Source organism: Chiloscyllium punctatum, chromosome 5, assembly GCF_047496795.1.
Source record: "Chiloscyllium punctatum isolate Juve2018m chromosome 5, sChiPun1.3, whole genome shotgun sequence".
Classification (NCBI taxonomy): Eukaryota; Metazoa; Chordata; class Chondrichthyes; order Orectolobiformes; family Hemiscylliidae; genus Chiloscyllium; species Chiloscyllium punctatum.
Genome location: NC_092743.1, coordinates 49,503,739 through 49,525,546, shown reverse-complemented (window position 1 = coordinate 49,525,546; position 21,808 = coordinate 49,503,739). Strand labels below are relative to the sequence as shown.

The following is a 21,808-nucleotide window of genomic DNA, read 5'->3' as shown; positions in this document are numbered from 1 at the left end:
CCACCTACCTCGTTAAGAGGGTTTGCCTTTAATTGGCACCTATGACATTCCATTTTCAGCCTCCTTTTAGGAAAATTTCCCATTGTTGTGAGTAGTCGAGACATTTTGACTATTTCATGCTGGTCAAGCATGGAGACATGGTCTCCAAGTCCACTTGACATGACACCAGACCATGTGAGCAAATTTTCCCCTGTTTCAGGTCCATCATGAATTTAAGCCTCTTCAGCCTTTCTGTTTATATATAGAAGAGGACTCAGAGTATATAAAATGGTTAAAGATATAGAATAAGGGGAGTATTAAATTAGTTTAAGCTACACAAGTAAAGTACCAATGACAGTAATTGTTATTTAAATACAAGTTGAGGTATTGTTATCAAAACATAAATTAACTACAATTTTCTAAAAGAGCACATAACTCCCATGTGTGGCTACAAAACACCCAGTATTTATTTTATATCAGATCTACCAGCACTCTGCTTTCTAAATTTTTGTTTATAATTTTGAACATTAATTCATTTGCAGTAGTGTTTTTGAGTTTATTAGGAAAAAAAAACAGTTGTTTTATTAAAAGCCAAATAAGGCATTCTTATAACTTCTCAGCTGACTATTTGTCTGCCAAAGATTACAGTGAGCAATCTAATTCTAAGTAGATTAAATTATGTTAAAATGTTGAACAGAATAACTAAAAGTACTTAAAACATCTCATTTCTTCATTCAATTATATCTCAGTACATCTTTTAAAAATTTTAACCTGTCATAAGCTAAAACATTCAGATATTACCCATATTAGATAAGTTGTTTGAAACAGATGACTCACTTGCAAGAACTATGAATAACATTATGAGTCTCATCTCATGAATATTGGCAAGAAAACAAACCAAGGCTGACAGCTTCTGAATATTGTGTTACTTCACCAAGGCTGTTTCTTCTGGGTGTGAAACTAATGCAACTTTTATTAATCTCTGATTTATTTCAGATTTTACGGCGAGCAGACAAAAATGGTAAGACTAATTACACTTTGAAATAGATTTTGATCGTTCCCCATTATTTGCACAAAAACATAAAGCTCCACAAAAGGTAACAAATGTTCTAACATCCCACAGGTTGGACTCTAGATAAGAATTTGTTTCAATTTGACTTCTTGGTTTCTGCAATGTTACACCATAAAATCTTATTAACACCAGTGCTGAGTTGTTCTTTATTCCATTACAGCACAAATGTTTAAAGAATGAGATGGGAGAGGGGAGGGAGGGTGATGGCTGGAGGCATGGAGACCTGCTTTTCAAGATAGCAAAAAGGTTTGGTGAGTGCATCTCAAAGAACAGCAATAAGAGAAGTAGAGAAAATATGAAGCTTTATGAAAATTGGGAAATGTTAACCATAATACTTCCAACCCAATTATAAAAGCTTTCACCAAGCTGTTTCCAAGTGGCAATTGGAGATAAGCATGGGGAAAGAAATGCCAGATGATTCCTTGTGGGATTCAAAGTAGAACCCCTGTCCTTCCTGGCACTCAAAGAGACTGACAAAAATCAATTACATATGCTTTCCTGGACCTCTTCTGGACCAGGCTACTCTCCCTGACTATTTTAGCCTAATGAAGGAAACCTTCTTGTTTTCCTGTTCAGGCTTCAAGTTAACATCACCAGTAAGTGTCCAAAGGCTAAAATAGACAATATTGTTGTCTGCAGTTTAAAATCATACTTGGTCAGATTGGGATGACAAAGTGTCCACTCCATTTAAATACATATATTAAATAGCAACCAGATCAGAGATGTTAAGATTTAGGCCATTGTGACAAAGGTACTCCTCTACAGAATAGATGGTTAGCTAACATTACAGCTCATAAAATTGAAAGCAGGTTATTGGCCTGGTCAGGTGTTAGGAGACAGAAACTGGAGATAACTGGTATGTACTTTGACCTGATGGAGGTGACCATGGTTCCCACAAGGATCTGAGGCCTCAACTATTTATATCATAGAGCAGTAGACCATCCCATGTCCAGGTTTGCTGAAAACACAAAAGTGGGTTTTGTTGTAGGAAGCATTTGAGGAACCGTAAACTATTAAAAAGCCATTGTTAGATTAATTGAGCTCGCAAAACTGGAGTAGATGGATATCTACACATGTAAGTGTGAATAATCTTTTTGGGACAAAAAAGATAAATCCACATAGTTTTTAAGTAGTGTAAAACTAGATGCACTTGTACATTAGGAGATATGTGGTCCATATACAAAATGAAAGCATAAGAAATAGGAGCAAGAATGGAACTTATGTACTTTGACCCTATTTTGACAATTAATAAGATAATGGCCGATCCTTGATCTGATCTCAATATCTGTCAAATTCCTTAGAAACTAAAAAAACTATCAATCTCACCTTAATATACTTTGCTTTACATACTGAATACAATTTTCTGAAATTACCTAATTCTAGATAGGTCCAAATGATTTGGAAGTTCAAAAATGTTCCTCAATCCACTGGACTGCAGTTTTCTACTGTTTCTTCATTTAAATAATATTCTGCTTTTCAATTTTCTTGTCATATTGGAAACTTGACAATTACCCATACTATACTCCATCTTCCAAAAGTTTTGTCTACTCACTTAACCCATCCAGATCTCTTTACAGACTTTTCTATCATTCCCAACGTTTGCTTTCCTGTCTATTATTGCATCATTAGTGAATTTTATTCCTGTGGTATTCAATGGTTTAATTGATCTGTGTTTCACTGTAAACGTATGTTGTCTGATCAGTATTCACTGTGCTATATTAATTATGCCTAGGTTAAGATTCTGAGGGCTAAAGTAAATAGAGCTTTGAGAAATACCTGAGAAGCCAGATTTGTGATCATGTTATGATTGTTGAAATATTTTAAAGCAATGTAAATAAACTTGCTATAGACTTAAAACTAATATAATTTCTGTCAACTATCTGTTCTGTGGTAAATCTGATATCAAACATACAACAAATCAGTGAATATACAACAGTTACTATACAGTGAAAGGGTGAGAATAACCCTTTATGTCTTCTTCAACTGGACAAAACTCAGGTTTCTTTGTTAAAATGTTTATTCATGCAGGCATGGAAGAAAATTACACAGTTTAGATAGATAACAAGCTTCCATCACAGTTACTTATTTACTCACCCCATCTTCACCTAATCATATTTGTATAGTTCACACACCAAGTTAGGTACACATGATTATATCATTCAATCATGTTCAAACTATCCGTGCTGCACATCTCTATGACTCTATTGTATGGGATCATGTTATCCAACCATATCATTACGTGTTCACATCTTGACCTGTTGTTGTGTACTTTGTAATTATCTTTTAGTCCTTCCTATTGTTTTTACCATCTATTTTACCTTTCAACAGTCAGTCAGTACCTTCATCCAAGTCATTAAAATAAAATGTAAGTGATGGAGGCTGCAGAAATCTACTCTGTGGAATTCCAACCAGTTACAGTCTATTAAGTTGAAAATTACTCATTTGTCCTTACTCTGTTAGTTAATTCCTGTTGGCTAATCATCAATTCATGCTCATTTATCACTCCAACATCACAAGCTCTTAACTTGTGGAGTAGTTTTTATGTCGCAGTTTATCGATATTGGTTTGGAAATCCAAATATTATCTGTAACTATTTGTAACATATTCTCTTTATCCACCTTGCTTAATACATGCTCAAAGAACTTTAATAAATTTGTTAAATATTGTTCCTTCCCAAGTAATCATGTTGACTCTGTCTGATTGTATTATCATTTTCTAAATCTTTTCTATTACTTCCATAATAATGGATTCCAATAGTCACTCAGTGATGGATGTTTGGCTAACTGAACCATCTTTTCCATCTTTCTTGAATAGCAGTGTTACAATCTGCAGTTTTCCAATCCACTGGAACCTTTCCCGTTTCACATTGAAAGGTTGACACAGCTTGCGGTACTTACGGTGAATCACTTATTTTAAACAATACCACTTGCTGCTTTCATTTAGCTCTTTGATAAATTGCTTCTTTCTTGTTAGTGAAGTTACCATTGAACTTTCTGACCATTGTGCCTCGCTTTTAATTTCTATTTTCTATCCACGTTAAATAATAAAAGAGTATTCTCTGATTTAAATAGCAGTTTAGTTGTTTCAGGAATAATCCAGCTCAATAACCTTGACAACATGGTCTCAACACAACATGATGCAACTTGCTAATGTACCAAAGCAACATGATTGTGTCTTAACACTTGACAGAACATGATTATGTCTGAACAAAACTAGATGCAGCATTTTTAGTGTCATGAGGCAACATAACACAGTTGGCTGAATCTTTATGTTTATTTAACTAACAGTTAGTTGCACCAAGCTTTTTGGAGTTTTTTTTTGCCACAAGGCCTAATGTGCTCTCTTGCTGTATTTTACTACATTTGCCTCATTAACTATCTGCTCCTCCCCGTGGTGTCACATTCACCTGATTCCAGATCCATCTTACAACCTTTCCCCGACTTTTCCCAAAAAAACTCATTGTTCACCATTGTCCTCTGAAAGACTGAAATCCCTTGTGCCTGCACCATCTTTGAAGGGTTGCTGTGCAGCCAGATAAGCACTGGCATTGGCCCTCACTAGCAATGCAATGGTGTTGCGAGCATAAAGCAATGCTGCTTACATCGCAAAGTACATAGCAGGACACTCCATCACCCACACAACCCATTCTCTGGTGTTTAACCACAAGTAAAATTCCATTTAAGCACCTTCTCTAAGTCACCAATATTGTGTCCCAAGTGTCCATTGAACACCCACAGGTTGTCATTGTCCAGTAAAGGAACATCACATACAAGCAGGCAATTGGAACATTCCCAAAGTGAGCTTTTATTTATACCTGCAAAAGCAAATCCAAACAAAATGAACAGAGACACCCCCATAATGCAAAACAAATGCTGGCATCATGACCAATGACTGCTTGACATTCCATGATGGTCTGCTGTACCCAGCTGTCAACCACTGGAACCTGGTGTCAATCAGGTCCTGTCTGGTTTGTATTGTTCAGTGTAGCACAGCCTCCACCTCTGCAATGTCCTTATCCTCCTCCTCAAAAACTGCTCATTCACCCACTTCGTCAGAGCCCAGCACATCCCCTTCGTCCTTTCTTCAATGATGCACAGCACAGCATACCACGATGATGTGGCACACTCTGTCTATACTGGAGGGCTTACCCCTCCCAGATGAAGCTGTGGAAGCACATCTTAACTCGCCCTAATGCGTGCTATACCATGGCCCTGGTTGCAGCATGTGCACTAACCTGATGAAGGTACCTGGCCACCAGTGCTGACAGTGTCCACTGCAAGCTGCATTCCTTGCCGTCACCAGCAATGGCTGATATTATATTACATTAGTATATATTATGTTACAGAGAGTTGTGAACACAGTGCAGTTCATCACACAAGCCAGCCTTCTATACATTGACTCCATCTACACTTCTCACTGCCTCAGGAAGGTAGCCAGCATAATCAAAGATCCCCCTACCCCGGTTATAATCTCTTCCAACTTCTTCTTTCAAGCAGAAGAGACAAGAGCTTATATACAAGTGCCAACGGATTCAAGAACAGCTTCTTCCCTGGTGTTGTTAGACTTCTGAATGGACCTCTCAAGTTTTACATTTAATATTGATCTTACTCTTCGTGCACCTTCTCTGAAGCCGTAAAATCGTATTCTTTGGTCTGATCTATTTCCCAAATGATCTTTATATGATATAATTTGCCAGTATTGCATGCAAAATGAAACTTTTCATTGTACCTAAGTATGTGACAATAATAAATCAAATCAAATCAAATATTAAAAAGGCTACACTTCAACCCCCTTCCTAACTCAGACTCATATCAACTTTGAAACTTCTAATTCAGTAAAGTTCCGTGTAATATTTACACATAATGAAGTGATAGTCCTCTGCTCCCACAGCAGCCTTACTGGTTTCACAACTGATGAGATGTTTTTGGTCAGCATTGACCTATTTTCAACCTCCATCTTTGAGAGGACAATGTTCATCTTGCAGACACTGATGCACAGATTTCCTTTTAAAGCATTTAAACCTTAAGCATGTTCACTCTGCATGCATTGAAAATGGGCAAAAGAATTACTGCAAGTCAAATGTTGCTGTAGTTTGCAAATGCACACTTCATGTATTTGTTCCTTTAATGTCCCAGCATCCAGCCGATATGAATCCCATGCTTTCGCCATCAAATTGACACTGGTTCTGACCACTATGGAGTTGTCCCAATCAGTTTTCCAGTTGTATTTTGCATCTAGAGAACAGCAGGTGAAGACAGAGAATACAGCTTGCGATGGATACCATCAGAACTACTAGTCAAGCATCCCATACCCTTCCTGTCTTCTTTACTTTGCCCTGCCCCAACAAATCATTCCCACCATCCTTTATATGGAGATCAACCACATTGAACTTTACCTCTTATTTTCCTCCTTGCCTCTGCAGTCCTGACATTACACCTTCCTGATTCCCATCTGGATAACCATGGTGCCCCATGAAGGTTCCAGTGGCATTCATTGCCAATACCCTACTCCCACAGCCCTTAGATGCTGATCCAGAAACCTCTCTTATGCCTTGAGGATCCCCTAATTACCTTGTCCCCATGTTCCCATCTCAACAAATGCCTCTGCTTTGTCCCCCTCAATGAACCTTGATAGTCTCATCTGATTTTGCATTGATCCTTCTCTAGTCCCTACAGCCCCATTTGCACACTCCTCAATGCATGGACCCCCTTGGAATGTACTTGCTCCAGCCCTCTGACCGGCCTTGATGAGCAGCCCCGAGACAGATACCTGAACAATGTCTTTGCAGCTCCCTAACTGATGATACGTGATTTGCCTGTCTGCTTGTGATGGCACTGCAAGACTGGCAGATTCGCATTCCCTGCACTGAAGCCAGACATATCCCCTGACAATGATCAAGTGGACGAATGGCCCTGACCAAATCGCTCAACTATCCGTGTGGACTGTGCCTGTGAGTAATGGTGCCAGGACCCTGATTGACAGCAACCCTCTCTTGAAATGAGAACTAGCCCCCATCCACTTTCTGACATGGCTATTTAGTTGAATAAATGTGCAATGTATCAGCATTTTCTAAATATCCCGTGAGTAGATTGAAGAACTACCATGAAGATCCTAAGGAGTTAGCAAATCTCAGATGCTGATATCTGTGGATGAAGGCTGCTTGCAACTGGTGCTCATGGACTTCCATGTTTGCCAGGACTGATCAGTCATATCACTATATGGCACCATTCTATATCTGTGCCACACTTATAGCATTTGCCAGTAGCTTACCCAGCAATCACTGCATGTACTCCAAGCAAATTACCATAGCTGAAAATCTAATGGGAGTCATCCTTAATCCCCTCAAGGGAGAATCAAGCAGTGCTACCAGTCACTCAAGAGAATTGTCCAAGGTCACGTCAAGATGTTGGACTCAGTCAGTCTTGAAAGCTGAGTCCAACCAGTTAGGGGATTACCACTAAGCCAGTTGGAGATCTGCAGGTAGATCAGTCAGGATCTTGTCCATCCTTAATCAGGAAAAGTGCCGAGGCATTCTGAGTGGGTGAGAAGGAAGGGATACTTAGGGTGTAGGTTTGCTCGCTGAGCTGTAGGTTTGATATCCAGACGTTTCGTCACCTGACTAGGTAACATCATCAGTGGCGACCTCCAAGTGAAGCGAAGCTGTTGTCTCCTCCTTTCTATTTATATGTTTGTCCTGGATGGCTTTCCTGGGGTTTGTGGTGATGTCATTTCCTGTTCATTTTCTGAGGGGTTGATAGACGGCATCTAGATCTATGTGATTGTTTATGATGTGTGGTTGGAGTTCCAGGCCTCTAGGAATTCTCTGGCATGTCTTTGCTTAGCCTGTCCCAGGATAGATGTGTTGTCCCAGTCGAAATGATGGTTTTTTCCTTCCGTGTGTAGGGCTACGAGGGTCATGTCTTTTTGAGGCTAGCTAGTGTTCGTGTATCCTAGTGTCTAACTTTCTTCCTGTTTGTCCTACATAGTGTTTGTGGCAGTCCTTGCATGGAATGTTGTAGATGACGTTGGTTTTGTCCATGGGTTGTACTGGGTCTTTTAAGTTTGTTAGTTTTTGTTTGAGAGTGTTAGTGAGTTTGTGTGCTACTAGGATTCCGAGGGGTCTTAGTCATCTGGCTGTCATGTCTGAAACTTATTTGATGTATGGTAAAGTGGTTAGGGTTTCTGGCTGTGTTTGGTCTGCTTGTCGTGGTTTGTTCTTGTGAAATCTGCGGACTGTATTTTTTGAGTATCTGTTCATCTTGAATACGTTGTATAGGTGGTTTGTATTCAAGAAGAACGGATACTCAAAAACTACAGTCCACAGATTCCTCAAGAACAAACCACGACAAGCAGACCAAACATAGCCAGAAACCCTAACCACCTTACCATACATCAAATAAGTTTAAGAAATGACAGCCAGACTACTAAGACCCCTCGGAATCCTAGTAGCACACAAACTCACCAAAACTCTCAAACAAAAACTAACAAACATAAAAGAACCAGTACAACCCATGGACAAAACCATCATCAACTACACAATTCCATGCAAGGACTGCTACAAACACTACTTAGGACAAACAGGAAGAAAGTTAGACACCAGGATACACAAACACCAGCTAGCCACAAAAAGACACGACCCTCTCTCCCTTGTAGCCCTACACACAGATGAAAAAAAACACCATTTCAACTGGGACAACATATCTATCCTGGGACAGGCTAAGCAAAGACATGCCAGAGAATTCCTCGAGGCCTGGCACTCCAACCACAATGCCATAAACAAATACATAGATATAGATACCATCTATCAACCCCCCAGAAAACGAACAGGAAATGACATCACCACAAACCCCAGGAACCCCATCCAGGACAAACATATAAATAGAAAGCAGGAGACAACAGCTTCGCTACACTTGGAGGTCGCCACTGATGATGTTACCTAGCCAGGTAATGAAACGTCTGGATATCAAACCTACAGCTCAGCGAGGAAACCTACACCCTAAACCTCAACCTGAGCCATAAACCTTCACAAACCTTGCAAGAAGGGATACTTAATTGGGGGATGAGAGAGTGAGCCATTGAGAGAAGATGCTGCATACAATAGTGAGAGTAGTAGACTTTGAATCTCAGTGCAAAGTGAGTGCTGTCACAGAATTATACAGAACTTGCACAGCACAGAAGGTCATTAATCTGCCTGTGTCATTGGTGCACATTGTTCCACACTGTGGACATCACATTGTGACTCAGGTGACTACTTTAAACCTGACTGGAAGCATTGGTGCTGCTATCTCCTCACCTTGTCCTGGGGAAAAGTTGATGGCCCTCCTGTCCATCACACTTTCTCTTAGGATCTCCAGGTCCCTGTCTGTTAAGAAGTACAGCAACTTGTCTTTCTCAGCATATATTTGGAATTACACAGTAGCACACTAAGTGCACTTCCTGACTCACAGTGTTTGAAATGTTGTACAGATAAGATTAAATATGGCATCTGCATCATGAATGCCTCCAAGTCCCAGCATGAATTAGTACTTCTGCTGCTGCTGAGTGCGCAATAGTATAAGCGTGGTGCTACGGAGGCAGGATGCATAATTAATAATGTGAGAGATGGAGATTGCATGAGAAAAGTTGTGAGGGCTCTTGGAGGAAAACTGTCTGTGAAGCTCCCCAAAATTGACATTCAGCCTGAATATGGGAAAATTCAACCTTTGGATGCATTGCAAAAGAGATTTAAAACAGTTACTTCTGGTTCACCTTTTTATTCACCAATATACACTGAAATCACAAAATAATATTGCAAGGTGTACGTCCGGTCATCCTCAAGTGACAATCCTACATCTCAGAACATGTAAGTGAATAAGCGCTGTGTGCATTATTATTTTATCTAAGTACTATTTTTGGCAGCATATTTTCATAAATACAATTACAGCAACACTTTAAACATTAATTTTCAGCTAGAATATTTAGCATGCAGTACTATGGATATGGTCATGAAGCTAGGAAAGAATTATAAGGCCATCAATGTACTTTGTGGTCAAATATAATGTATCATCAGTTGACAGGAAGCTCGTTGTGGTATGCATTCTGTCATATTTTTCTGGGAAAATGCTTTTACAGATTATGTAAAGCCAGCAAAATTTGACTTTCTCTGTGTCCAGTTCTCAGAAGATAGGCCAGTGCATCCTAGCTACCTTCCCTTTCCACACAGTCCATACAGTTCATGAGTGTGGAAGGTGCCATTCAGGACAACTCTCAGCACACTTTTCACAGAGGAGTAGATTTCCTGCTATATTACTGTTTCACAATCATTTCCTGGATCTGATGTTCTTGTTGTGGACAAAAATAAATCAATTTGAAATAGGAGTGACAATGTGTAGTCTAAAACCACTTGCTCTATCTCTGGCAGGAGGCCTAATCCCACTTGAGAACTCACTCTGAATAAGTATGTTGGGCAAATCCAGAATATATTGGTTTACAGAGCTATGATGGTTCCTGCCCTCCTATATGGCTCTGAGACATGGACTGTCCATAGCAGACATCTCAAGGCTCTGGAACAGTACCACGAATGCTGCCTGTGCAAGATCCTGTGAATCTGCTGGGAAGAAATAAGCACCAACACCAGCATCCTTGACCAGGCCAAATTCCCCAGCATCGAGACATTTTGACTGGCAACGATGGGCTGGACATGTCGTCTGCATGACCGACATGAGACTCCCCAAGCAGGTGCTCTACTCTCAACTTTGAAACAGCAGGCAAGCCCCAGATGGACAGAGGAAGTGCTTCAGTGATACCTTCAAGGCCTCACTGGCAAAGTGTGGCATTGCCACAGAGACCTGGAAATCATTGGCCCAAGACTGGCCAAAGTGGAAGAGGTACATCCAGGAAGACGTTGAGCACCTTGTTTCTTGCCGTTGAGAAAAAGTGGAAGCCAGGTGAGAGTAGCGAAAGGAGCGCACTGCCCACCAATGCCCACCCACCCCTTCCCATGACCACCTTCTGCCTCAAGCGTAACAGAGACTGTGGAAGTCACATTGGTCTGTACAGTATGTACGGATTCACTCTGGGAGTGGAAGAGAGTCAACCTCATCTGCGAAGGATCCCTGATCAATGAATGATATTACCAGAATCAGTGAATCACAAGTCTCAGGTCTGGAAAATAGTATTCAAAACTGCAGCTAGATTTTACAGTTTTTACCTCTGTGAGGGAGGTGGAATAGAAGGTTAGTGGTCTCCTTGTTGCAGGCACTGTTGTCTTGGCAGGATAACTCAAATATCAGATGTCTGGCAGAAAGGTAGGCAAGTCATTTTGTGAAAGGGGACTCTGCAACCCATTGGGTATCTAGGCCTGGATGTGAGGAAAGAGAGAGAGATGGTGTCATGAACTGGAAGTTGATTACAGCTACCAATTTAAAAGCCACTTATCCTCTCAATCTCAATGTTATGGCACCCTCAAAGCAACCATGACAGACCTTTCCATCCATCTTCGCACTGCCTTTCTTAACTTGTGTAAATAATGCTCCAACATTTCCCCATTCAACACCTGAGAAATGGAGTGGGCAACAAAACTTTGCATAGACAGAGTGGACATGTTCGGATAATCAGATGTTTGGATAACACAGTTTACCCAAGCATCAGGACATTGAGATCTTGTTCAGATAATCCAAAATTTGGATATCTGATGTTCAGATAATCGAGATTGTACTGTAGACCAGTCTTTAACAAATGCAATGGCTTGTCTATTGGTTATATTAAAATTGCAGGCAAGTGAGCAGATTCCACACTGACTCACTTTCTGTAATATTGGAGATTAGTGTGATGAAAGTGGATTGCTATCTCATCACTTCATACTTCATATAAGTGCTGGGGGAGTTTGGGGAAGGCAACTAATTTGTATTTATAAAATCCAATCCATGATCCTTTGATTGAAACCATACTAATGGTACTTAACAGAATACAGCTACCTGAAAATAATGTTTAATAAATTCTGGATCATTTTATTCACACATTCATAAGTTTATAAATGTTGTTATAGAATGTAACAAGAAAATTATGGTTAATAATGACAATTATTGTTCATAAATCATTGCCACAGATTTGACCTAAATTAAATAACATTTTGCAGTCTTTGTTTCTTGCTTAGTCAAGTAATTACGATTACATGCTGCATTGATATTTAAGCTTGAACAACTATGTGGAAGGCAAACATTGTAAAGGAGGAAGAATCCTTCTAATTTTAAAATGCCAATACTTCTGGAAATATGACTAAGGGTAGAACGTAATGACAGGAAAAATGGGAATCCTAGTGACAATATTTCCCACAAAGGTTGATGTATGAATCATTCACTGAGGCAAAGAATCAAATTAAATAACCTCTTTGCCAGGATATGTAGACCTACGGGATATCATCAGCTGGATCACAATAAAAATGAATAGGTCCCATTTTTGCATGCTACATCTATAATTCTATAAATCAAGTTACTCTTCCCCAGATGCCATGTCATTACAATCATATGTCAAGGATATCTAGACTCTTAAATTTTCACTGAGCCCTACTCACTGACAGTAATCACTTCACTAAAGTATAACATTAAGCATCTTCCTGCTTCCCCAGTTTGGAAAAGTTGCCGGAAATCCACAGCCATTTAAGACTAAGGGAAGTTATAAAAAATAGAAGAGAAAAGGAAACTTGTATTTTTTCCTACTCTCCACATGGCCTTAGCAATAGCAAGACACAACAGCCACTGTTGCTCACATTGGACCTTCTTCAACATAGTCATATCACTTTTTAACCTTCTGGAACAGCTCTTCCATGCCCCATTAATCTGTAAATTTGCAGCATCTGCTGTTTAGACTCAGGTGCTTCACTGTACAACTATTTCTCTCAAATGGCAGTTGCATTTGAGCACTTAGCATTCCCTATCAAGATAAATCCATTCACATAATTACTATTCTTCTCAACACACTGGTGCCCCATGATTGCAACTGCCACTTTCTTGCCATTATGTTTCACAAGAGCAACTGAATCCTTTATTCCCTACTGTTCTCTAATTGAAGGTACCTATTCATTTCTGCTTCCCAGGATGCAACTTCTCATGACAATATGAATTTAGTGGCATGCATTAACTGAGGTAATTACTAGAAATACCTTGCTTGTCATGACCACATTTTGTTATCTGTCATGCAGCTAGTGAAGCATTTAGCAGGTACCTTTATAATCCTCAGCACAAAAATCTGCTCACGTAGAAAAGCATTTTTGCTCCCTTAGATCAAAATGTTACCACATGCAGAAGGAAATCTGAAATATGTTGATCTTGGAAACAAATAACATGAAATAGATTGACACCTAAAATTAACAGAGCACACTTTAGTGATCAATACATTTTATAACCAAGTAATTCTCAAAAAGTATCATTCATGGGTTGTCAGTATGATAAAGATGAAGATGGTGATCTACCTTCTTGAACCACTAAAGTCAATGCACTGTTGGTTTACCCATTATGCTCGTAGGGAAGGAATTGCAGGACTTTTACCCAGAGACAGTGAAGAAAAGACAATACATTTCCAAGTCAGGATGGCGAATGGCTTGGATGGGAACTTGCAGGTAGTGTTGTTCGTTGTCCTGCTACCCTTGTCCTTCTAGATAGAAGTGGTCATGGATTTGGAATATACTGTTTATAAGGATCTTTGGTGAATTTCTGCAGTGTGTCTTGGAGATAGGACATATTGTTGCTGCGGACTGTCTGCGATTGAGTGATTGAATGTTTGTGTATTAGTGCCAATCAAGCAGGTTGTTTTGTCTGGATGGTGTCAAGCTTCTTGAGTGTTGTTGGAGCTGCATTCATCTAGGCAAATGGGGAGTATTCTATTACACTCCTAACTTTTGCCTTGTAAATGGTGGACAGCCTTTGAGGAATCAGGAGGTGTGTTACCCACTGCAGTGTGTCTAGCCTCTAACCTGTTCTCTTAGCCACTGAATTTATATGATGAGTCTAGTTCAGTTTCTGCTCAATAGTAACCCTGAGGATATTGATACTGGGCGATTAAGTTGTAACACCATTGAATGTCAAGGGACGAATCAAATCGGCTGAAGACTGGAATCTGTGAAGGTGGGACTTCTGGAGGAGGCTGAGGTAGGTCATTCACTCAGCACTTCTGGCTGAAAATTGTGCGAATGCTTCAGCTGTATCTTTGCAATGATGTTTTAGGCTTCTCCAATATTGAGGATGGGGATATTAGTGGAGCTTTCTCCTCCAGTGAGTTGTTTAATTGTACACTATCTTGCACGACTGAATATGGTAGCACTGCAGAGCTTAGATCAGATCCATTGGTTGTGGACTCACATAGCTCTGTCTGTCACTTGCTGCTTTTGTTGTTTAGCATGCAACTAGTCCTGTTTGTAACATTTGAAATAATCCTTGTGATATTATCAATTAATTAATAACTTTATGTGAACTTTGCTTTCTGAATGCATTCATTGTTAATATTGTATTGTGTTACTTTACTTTAAAGTGGCCCTATTTTCCTCATGTCAAGACCGTTACCTCCAGAGGCAATTCAGAAGTGGTGACAGAGGTGGGGGAGTATAGAGGATGGCTGGTTAGAAGGCCTCCCTCCATTCTCAGATACTTTGGCCAAGTTATATAAAAGAGCGTTCAGTGCTTTAGCCCTTACTTCAAACCCTCCATTTAGACCCATTCCCCCTCATGCCACCCATTCTCCTAATCTTTAAAATCTCTTCCAAGACCTCTAATAACCTCCCTTCTACTTCCATTGCCCTAATTCTCTGAAACCACGTCCATGACCCCCTTGCCTCATGCCCCCTTGTACATAAGAACGTAAGAACTAATAGCAGGAGTAGGCAATTCAGCCCCTCAAACTTACCGTCTTTCTCTCCTCCTTAAATTTATTCAGTGTTGTGGCATCCATTGCTCTCTGGGATATTCACAAAGCTTTGTAAATCTATCCCTTCGCATTTCTGTCTTCAATCTGTCATTCTAGGTTGCCACAATAAGGGAAGCATCCAACTCTACATCTTTGTCAATCTATTTTAACATCTTAGATATCTTAATTTGATCTCCTTTCATTCTTCAGAACTCTAGTGAATATAGCCCTAATCTGTTCATTTCTCCTCATAAAACAAAACTGTCAACAAAAATGTGAACATGGTTTCTTGCAGAGACAAGTCATTTTGGAACTTTGAAGTTCAGCCAGGTATTCATAAAGGGCTCAATTATAATAACAGCCCTTGGAAAAATGTAACTATGAGATCTTTTCTAAACTGCAGGAACTAGTACATAATGGATATTTTTAACCTATATCAGATGATTTGTCAATCAATTCGTTTTAGCAGCAGATGTCTTCTATTTTTCTTCAACTAAAAACTGCAACTTGTTTTTATAGCGATTATAATGAGGTCAGCCACCTGGACCTCCTAGAATATGTGTTCTCTGATTCAGGCTGTTAATCTAGTCCAATCGGGGAGCCCTGGCTGACAGAAAATGTAACTCTAAGAGCCGAGTGTAAATGGGGCAGTGCTAAAATAAAGGACTGTACATGCGTAAATAAAGGTTGACTTGCTAATGGGCCACCAGCCTCTGTGGAGTTAGGTCAGTTTACTTCCATAACAGTCTAGAGGTTTAAATAGAAAAGCAGACATTTCTGGAAAATCTCAGGAGGTTTGGCGGCACCTGTGAAGAGAAATCAGAGTTAACATTTCTGGTCGAGTAGTCCTGAAGAAACATTAACTCTGCTTTCTCTCTACAGATGGTGCCAGACCTGATGAGTTTTTGCAGCAATTCCAATATTTGTTTCTGATTTCCATCATCCTCAGTTCTTTGATTTTTTTTGTTTATCAGTTTAAGTACCTCCATATCATATTACCCATACAGACATCACCAATTCTTCAAGAACATTTTGTCTCCTCAATAAAATTGTGAATGCCACATGAAAAGTGAAGGCTCTTGGCACAGCAAAAATAGCATCTTTAAACTCAGCACTAATTTCAAATGTCAAGATTAGAGAGGTACCGGAAAAGCACAGCAGGTCAGACAGCATCCGAGGAGCAGGAAATATTGATGTTTCGGTCTGAAGATCTTCATCAGGAATGAAGCTGGGAGTCTCATGGGTGGGGCTGAGGAGAAAGTAACTGAGAGTGCAGTAGGTGGATGGGAGTGGGGGTGAAGGTGATAAGTCAGAGAGGAGGGTGAAGCGGACAGGTGGGAAGGAAGATTGACAGGTGGGACAGGTCAGGAAGACAGTGCTGAGCTGGAAAGTTGGAATTGGGTTAAGGTGGGGGAAGGGGAAATGAGGAAACTGGTGAAATCCACATTGGTGCCCTGGGGTTGAAGGGTCCCGAGGCAGATGATGAGGCATTCTTCCTCCAGGTGTTGGATGGTGAGGGAGTGGCGGTGGAGGATGCCCAGGACCTGCATGTCCTTGGCAGATTGGGAAGGGGAGTTGAAATGTTCGGCCACAGGATAGTGGGGTTGATTGGTGTGGGTGTCCCAGAGATGTTCTCTGAAGCGCTCTGCAAGAAGGCATCCGGTCTCCCCAATGTAGAGGAGACCGCATTGGGAGCAACGGATATAATAAATTACATGTGTGGAAGTGCAGGTGAAACTTTGATGGATATGGAAGGCTCCTTTGGGGGCATTGGACTGAGGTGAAGGAAGAGGTATGGGTGCAGGTATTGCAATTCCTGCAGTGGCAGGGAAAGGTGCCAGGAGGGGAGGGTGGGCTGTTTGGAGGGGAGGGGAGCATGGACTTGACCAGGTAGTTGTTGAGGGAACGGTGTTTATGCAAAGTGGATAGGCGTGGGAGGGAAATATATCCCTGGTGGTGAGGTCTGTTTGGAGGTGCGGAAATGTAGGCGGATGATGTGATTTATGCGGAGGTTGGTGGGGTGGAAGGCAAGGACTGGGGGGGTTCTGTCCTTGTTGCGGTTGGAGGGGTGGGGTTCAAGGGCAGAGGTGCGGGACATGGATGAGATGTGTTTGAGGTTATCTTCAACCACATGGGAAGGAAAGTTGCAGTCTTTAAAGAAGGAGGCCATCTGGTGTGTTCTGTGGTGGAATTGGTCCTCCTGGGAGCAGATACGGTGGAGGTGGAGGAATCGGGAATACAGGATAGCATTTCAGCAGGAGGTAGGGTGGGAAGAGGTGTAATGCAGTTGGCTGTGGAAGTCGGTGTGTTTGTAAAAAATGTCAGTGTTGAGTCAGTCATCGCTGAAGGAGCTGGAGAGGTCCAGGAAGGGGAGGGAGGTATCAGAGATGGCTAATTTCAAATGGCTCTGCTGAATTTTGGTTTCTTGCACATGTGCTTTAGGACCTGCTCTCTTCCTCTTTACAGCCAAAAAAATGAGATGTGCTGGAATGAGAGTTAAATTGGTTCGTAAAACCATTTCTAAAGGCCTCCATGGCTTGCCCAATGAATATCTGACCCTCTACATCTAAAGTTTCATTAACTCCTTTCCAATAAACAGATCAAATACTGGCCATTGTGGCCAGGTCTCTGGCACTGAGCCTGGTTCTGTGGCTCAGAAGCGAAGGGGAGAGAATAGAAAAGTGCAAGTGGTGGGAAAACTTAATATTTAGAGGAACGGACAGGAGATTCTGTGGTCACGAATAGGACTCCTGGAAGGTATGTTGCCTCCCAGGTGCCAGGGTCCAGGCTGTCTTTGATTGAGTTTACAAGATTCTGAAGGGGAAGGGTGAGCAGCAGTCGTGGGGCACATTGGCACCAATGACATGGCCAAGAAAAGGGATGAGGATCTAAAAGGTGATTTCAGGGAGTTAGGTTGGAAGCTAAAAAGCAGGATGACCAGAGTAGTATTCTCAAGATTACTAACAGTGCCACATGCTAGTGAGGCGAGGAACAGGGAGTGAGTGCAGCTAAACACGTGGCTACAGTGCTGGTGCAGGAAGGAGGGCTTCAGATACGTAAATCATTGGGGTATCTTCTGGGGAAGGTGGGATCTATACATGGGGGATGGGTTGCACTGAAGCTGGAGAGGCACCAATGTGCTGGGTTGGAGATTTGCTAGAGCACTTCAGGAGGGTTTAAATTAGTTTGGCAGGGGGATGGGAACCAGCGCTAAAGTTCAGAGGAAAGGGTAGTTATTAAATTGGAAGAAATAGAATGCAGAGAGTTTGGCAGGAAGAACACACAGTTGATAGGGCAAAGGGATGGCTTAAAGTGTGTCTGTTTCAATGCAAGGTCTGTAGGAATAAGAGTGATGAACTTAGAGCATGGATCAGCACTTGGAACTACGATATTGTGACCATAACGGAGACATTGATTTCATCGGGGCCGGAATGATTGCTGGATATTCCAGGGTTTAGATCTTTTAAAAAGAAGAGGAAGGAATAAAAGAGGAGGAGAGTAGCATTTTTAATTGGAGAGTGCATCACAGCTGCACAAAAGAAGGTTGTTGAGCAGGGTTTGTCTACTGAGTAGTATGGGTGGAAGTCAGTAACAGGAAAGGAACAGTCACTTTATTGGGTGTTTTCTATCGACCTCCCAATAGCAGCAGAGAGATGGAAGAACAGATTAGACAGCAGATCTTGGAAAGGTGCAGATGTAACAGAGTTGTAACAGGGTGACGTCAACTTGCCCAATATTGATTGGATCCTCCTTAGTACAGATGGTCTGGACGGTGCCGATTTTGTCAGGTGTGTCATAGAGTCATAGAGATGTACAGCATGGAAACAGACCCTTCGGTTCAACCCGTCCATGCCGACCAGATATCCCAACCCAATCTAGTCCCACCTGCCAGCGCCCGGCCCATATCCCTCCAAACCCTTCCTATTTATATACCCATCCAAATGCCTCTTAAATGTTGCAATTGTACCAGCCTCCACCACATCGTCTGGCAGCTCATTTCATACACATACCACCCTCTGCATGAAAAGGTTGTCCCTTAGGTCTCTTTTATATCTTTCCCCTCTCACCCTAAACCTATGCCCTCTAATTCTGAACTCCCCGACCCCAGGGAAAAGACATTGTCTATTTATCCTATCCATGCCCCTCATAATTTTGTAAACCTCTATAAGGTCACCCCTCAGCCTCCGACGCTCCAGGGAAAACAGCCCCAGCCTGTTCAGTCTCTCCCTGTAGCTCAGATCCTCGAACCTTGGCAACATCCTTGTAAATCTTTTCTGAACCCTTTTCAGTTGCACAACATCTTTCTGATAGGAAGGAGACCAGAATTGCACGCAATATTCCAACAGTGGCCTAACCAATGTCCTGTACAGCCCAGGATGGATTCCTGACTAAATATGGATGTAGGCCGACTAGGGATGAGGCCAAATTGGATTTGATGCTAGGCAAAGAGCCAGGCCAGGTGTCAGATCTCTCAGCAGGAGAGCATTTTAGTGACAGTGACCACAACTGCCTCATCTTTACCATAGAGACAATAAAAAACTGCAGATGCTGGAATCCAAAATAGACAGGCAGGAGGCTGGAAGAACACTGCAAGCCAGGCAGCAACAGGAGGTGGAGATGTCCTGAAGAAGTGTTACACCCAAAACGTCGACATATCCACCTCCTGATGCTGCCTGGCTAGCTGTGTTCTTCCAGCCTCCTGACTGTCACCTTTACCATAACCATGGAGAGGGATAGGAACAGACAGTATGGGAAGATATTTAATTTGGGGAGGGGAAATTATACTGCTATTAGCAGGAGCTGTGGAGTATAAATTAGGAATAACTGTTCAGCGGGAAATGCATAATAGAAATGTGGATGCTGTTTAAGAAGCAACGTTGGACAACTTTATCCCACTGAGGCAGGCAAAGAATAGGAAGGTGAAGGAACCTTGGATGACAAGAGGAGAGAAGCTTCTCATCGAAAGGAAGAAGGAAACTTACTTAAGTTTGAGGAAGCAAGGATCTGGCACAGCTTTAGAGGAGTACAGGGTAACTAGGAAAGAACTCAAAAATGGCATGAGGAGAGCTGGGGGGAATACTGGAAAGCCTTGGCAGGAAGGGTTAGGGAAAACCCAAAGGCATTCAACACATATGTGAGGAATAAGAGAAAGATCAGGAAGAGGGTAGGACCGATCAGAGATAGTGGACAGAACTTGTACCTTGAGTCTTAAAAGGTAGGGAGGCCCTAAATAAGTTTTTTGCTCTGGAGAGAGGGATCTTGTTGATAGTGAGAACACCATGGACTAGGTTAATAGGCTTGAATGACTTGATATTAAGGAAGTGGATGTGCTGGAAATTCTGGGAAGCAGCACGATAGATAAGTCCCCAGGGCCGGACCAGATATATCCAAGGCTACTACAGGAAGCGAGGAATGAGATTGCTGCACCTCTGGGGATGATCTTTGCATCCTTACTCTCCACGGAAGTAGTACCAGGTGATTGGAGAGAGACGAATGTTACTCCTCTGTTCAAGAAAGAAAATACGGAAATCTCTGGTAATTACAGACCAATCAGTCTTACGTCTGTGACAAGGAAAGTTCTGGAAAGGACTGAGAGATTGGATTTATAAATATTTGGAAGAATATAATTTGATCAAAGATAGTCCGCATGGCTTTGTGAGGGGCAGGTCATGCTTCACAAGCCTTTTTAATTCTTTGAAGATGTGATAAAACAAGTTGATGAAGGTTGAGCAGTAGATGTAGTGTATATGGTTTTCAGTAGGGCATTTGATAAGGTTCTCCGGTAAGCTCATTCAGAAAGTTAGGAGGTATGGGATACAGGGAAATTTGGCTTTCCAGATACAGAATTGGCTAGTTGAAAGAAGACAGTGAATGGTAGTAGATGGAAAATATTCCGCCTGGCAGTTGATGACCAGTGGTGTCCTGCAGGAATCTGTTCTTGGGCCTCTGCTCTTTGTAGTTTTTATGAATAACTTGAATGAAGAAATGGAAGGGTGTGTTGGTAAGTTTGCCGATGACACAAAGGTTGGTGGTGTTGTAGATAGTGAGGAGAGCTGTTGCAGACTACAACAAGACATTAAAAGGATACAGAACTGGGCTGAGAAGTAGCAGGTGGATTCAACCTGGATAAATATGAAGTGATTCATTTTGGAAGGTTGAGTTTGAATGCTGAATACAGGATTCTTGGCAGTGTGGAGGAACAACAGGATCTTGGGGTCTATGTACATAGATCCCTCAAAGTTGCCACCCAAGTTGATAGGGTTGTTAAAAAGACATATGGTGTTTTGGCTTTCATTAAGAAGGGATTGAGTTTCAGAGCTGCAAGGTTTTGCTGCAGCCCTAATAAACTCTGGTTATATTACACTTGGAATATTGTGTCCAGTTCTGGTCACCTCATTATAGGAAGGATGTAGATGCTTTAGAGAGTGTGCAGAGGAGATTTACCAGGATGCTGCCGGATTGGAGGGCTTGTCTTATGAAGAGAGGTTGAGTAAGCTTGGGCTTTTCACACTGGAGAGAAGAAGAAAGACAGGTGACATGATAGAGGTGTACAAAGTAATGAGAGGCATAGGTAGAGTAGATAGCCATAGACTTTTCCCCAGGGCAGAAGTAACTGTCATGCGGAGTAGGTTAGGTTGATCTTAGATAAAGACAAATACTCAGCACAACATTGTGGGCCTAGGGCCTATACTGTGCTGTGCTGTTCTATTTTCTGTACTAGTAGTATTAGTCAACATCTGCCTCAAGTAATAGATATTCTGAAGGGTTTACATCAATGGTATTGAAATGAACCACATTCATTTGAAAGTTTCTGTGAAATATTAGCTTTGAACATATTTTCTGTATTTGATCCTTTATGCTAATTTTACCAGCTGTTTAATA

General features: G+C 41.4%; 1 protein-coding gene across 1 annotated transcript in view; it reads left to right on the top strand.

Annotated features, from left to right (window-relative positions):
• necab1 (N-terminal EF-hand calcium binding protein 1) overlaps positions 1-21,808 on the top strand; it is a 159,061-nt gene that overhangs the window by 2,375 nt on the left and 134,878 nt on the right. Inside the window, exon 2 of the mRNA XM_072570269.1 lies at positions 976-1,000. Within this exon, the coding sequence (XP_072426370.1) occupies positions 976-1,000 (25 nt within the window). The remainder of the gene's footprint in view (positions 1-975; positions 1,001-21,808) is intronic.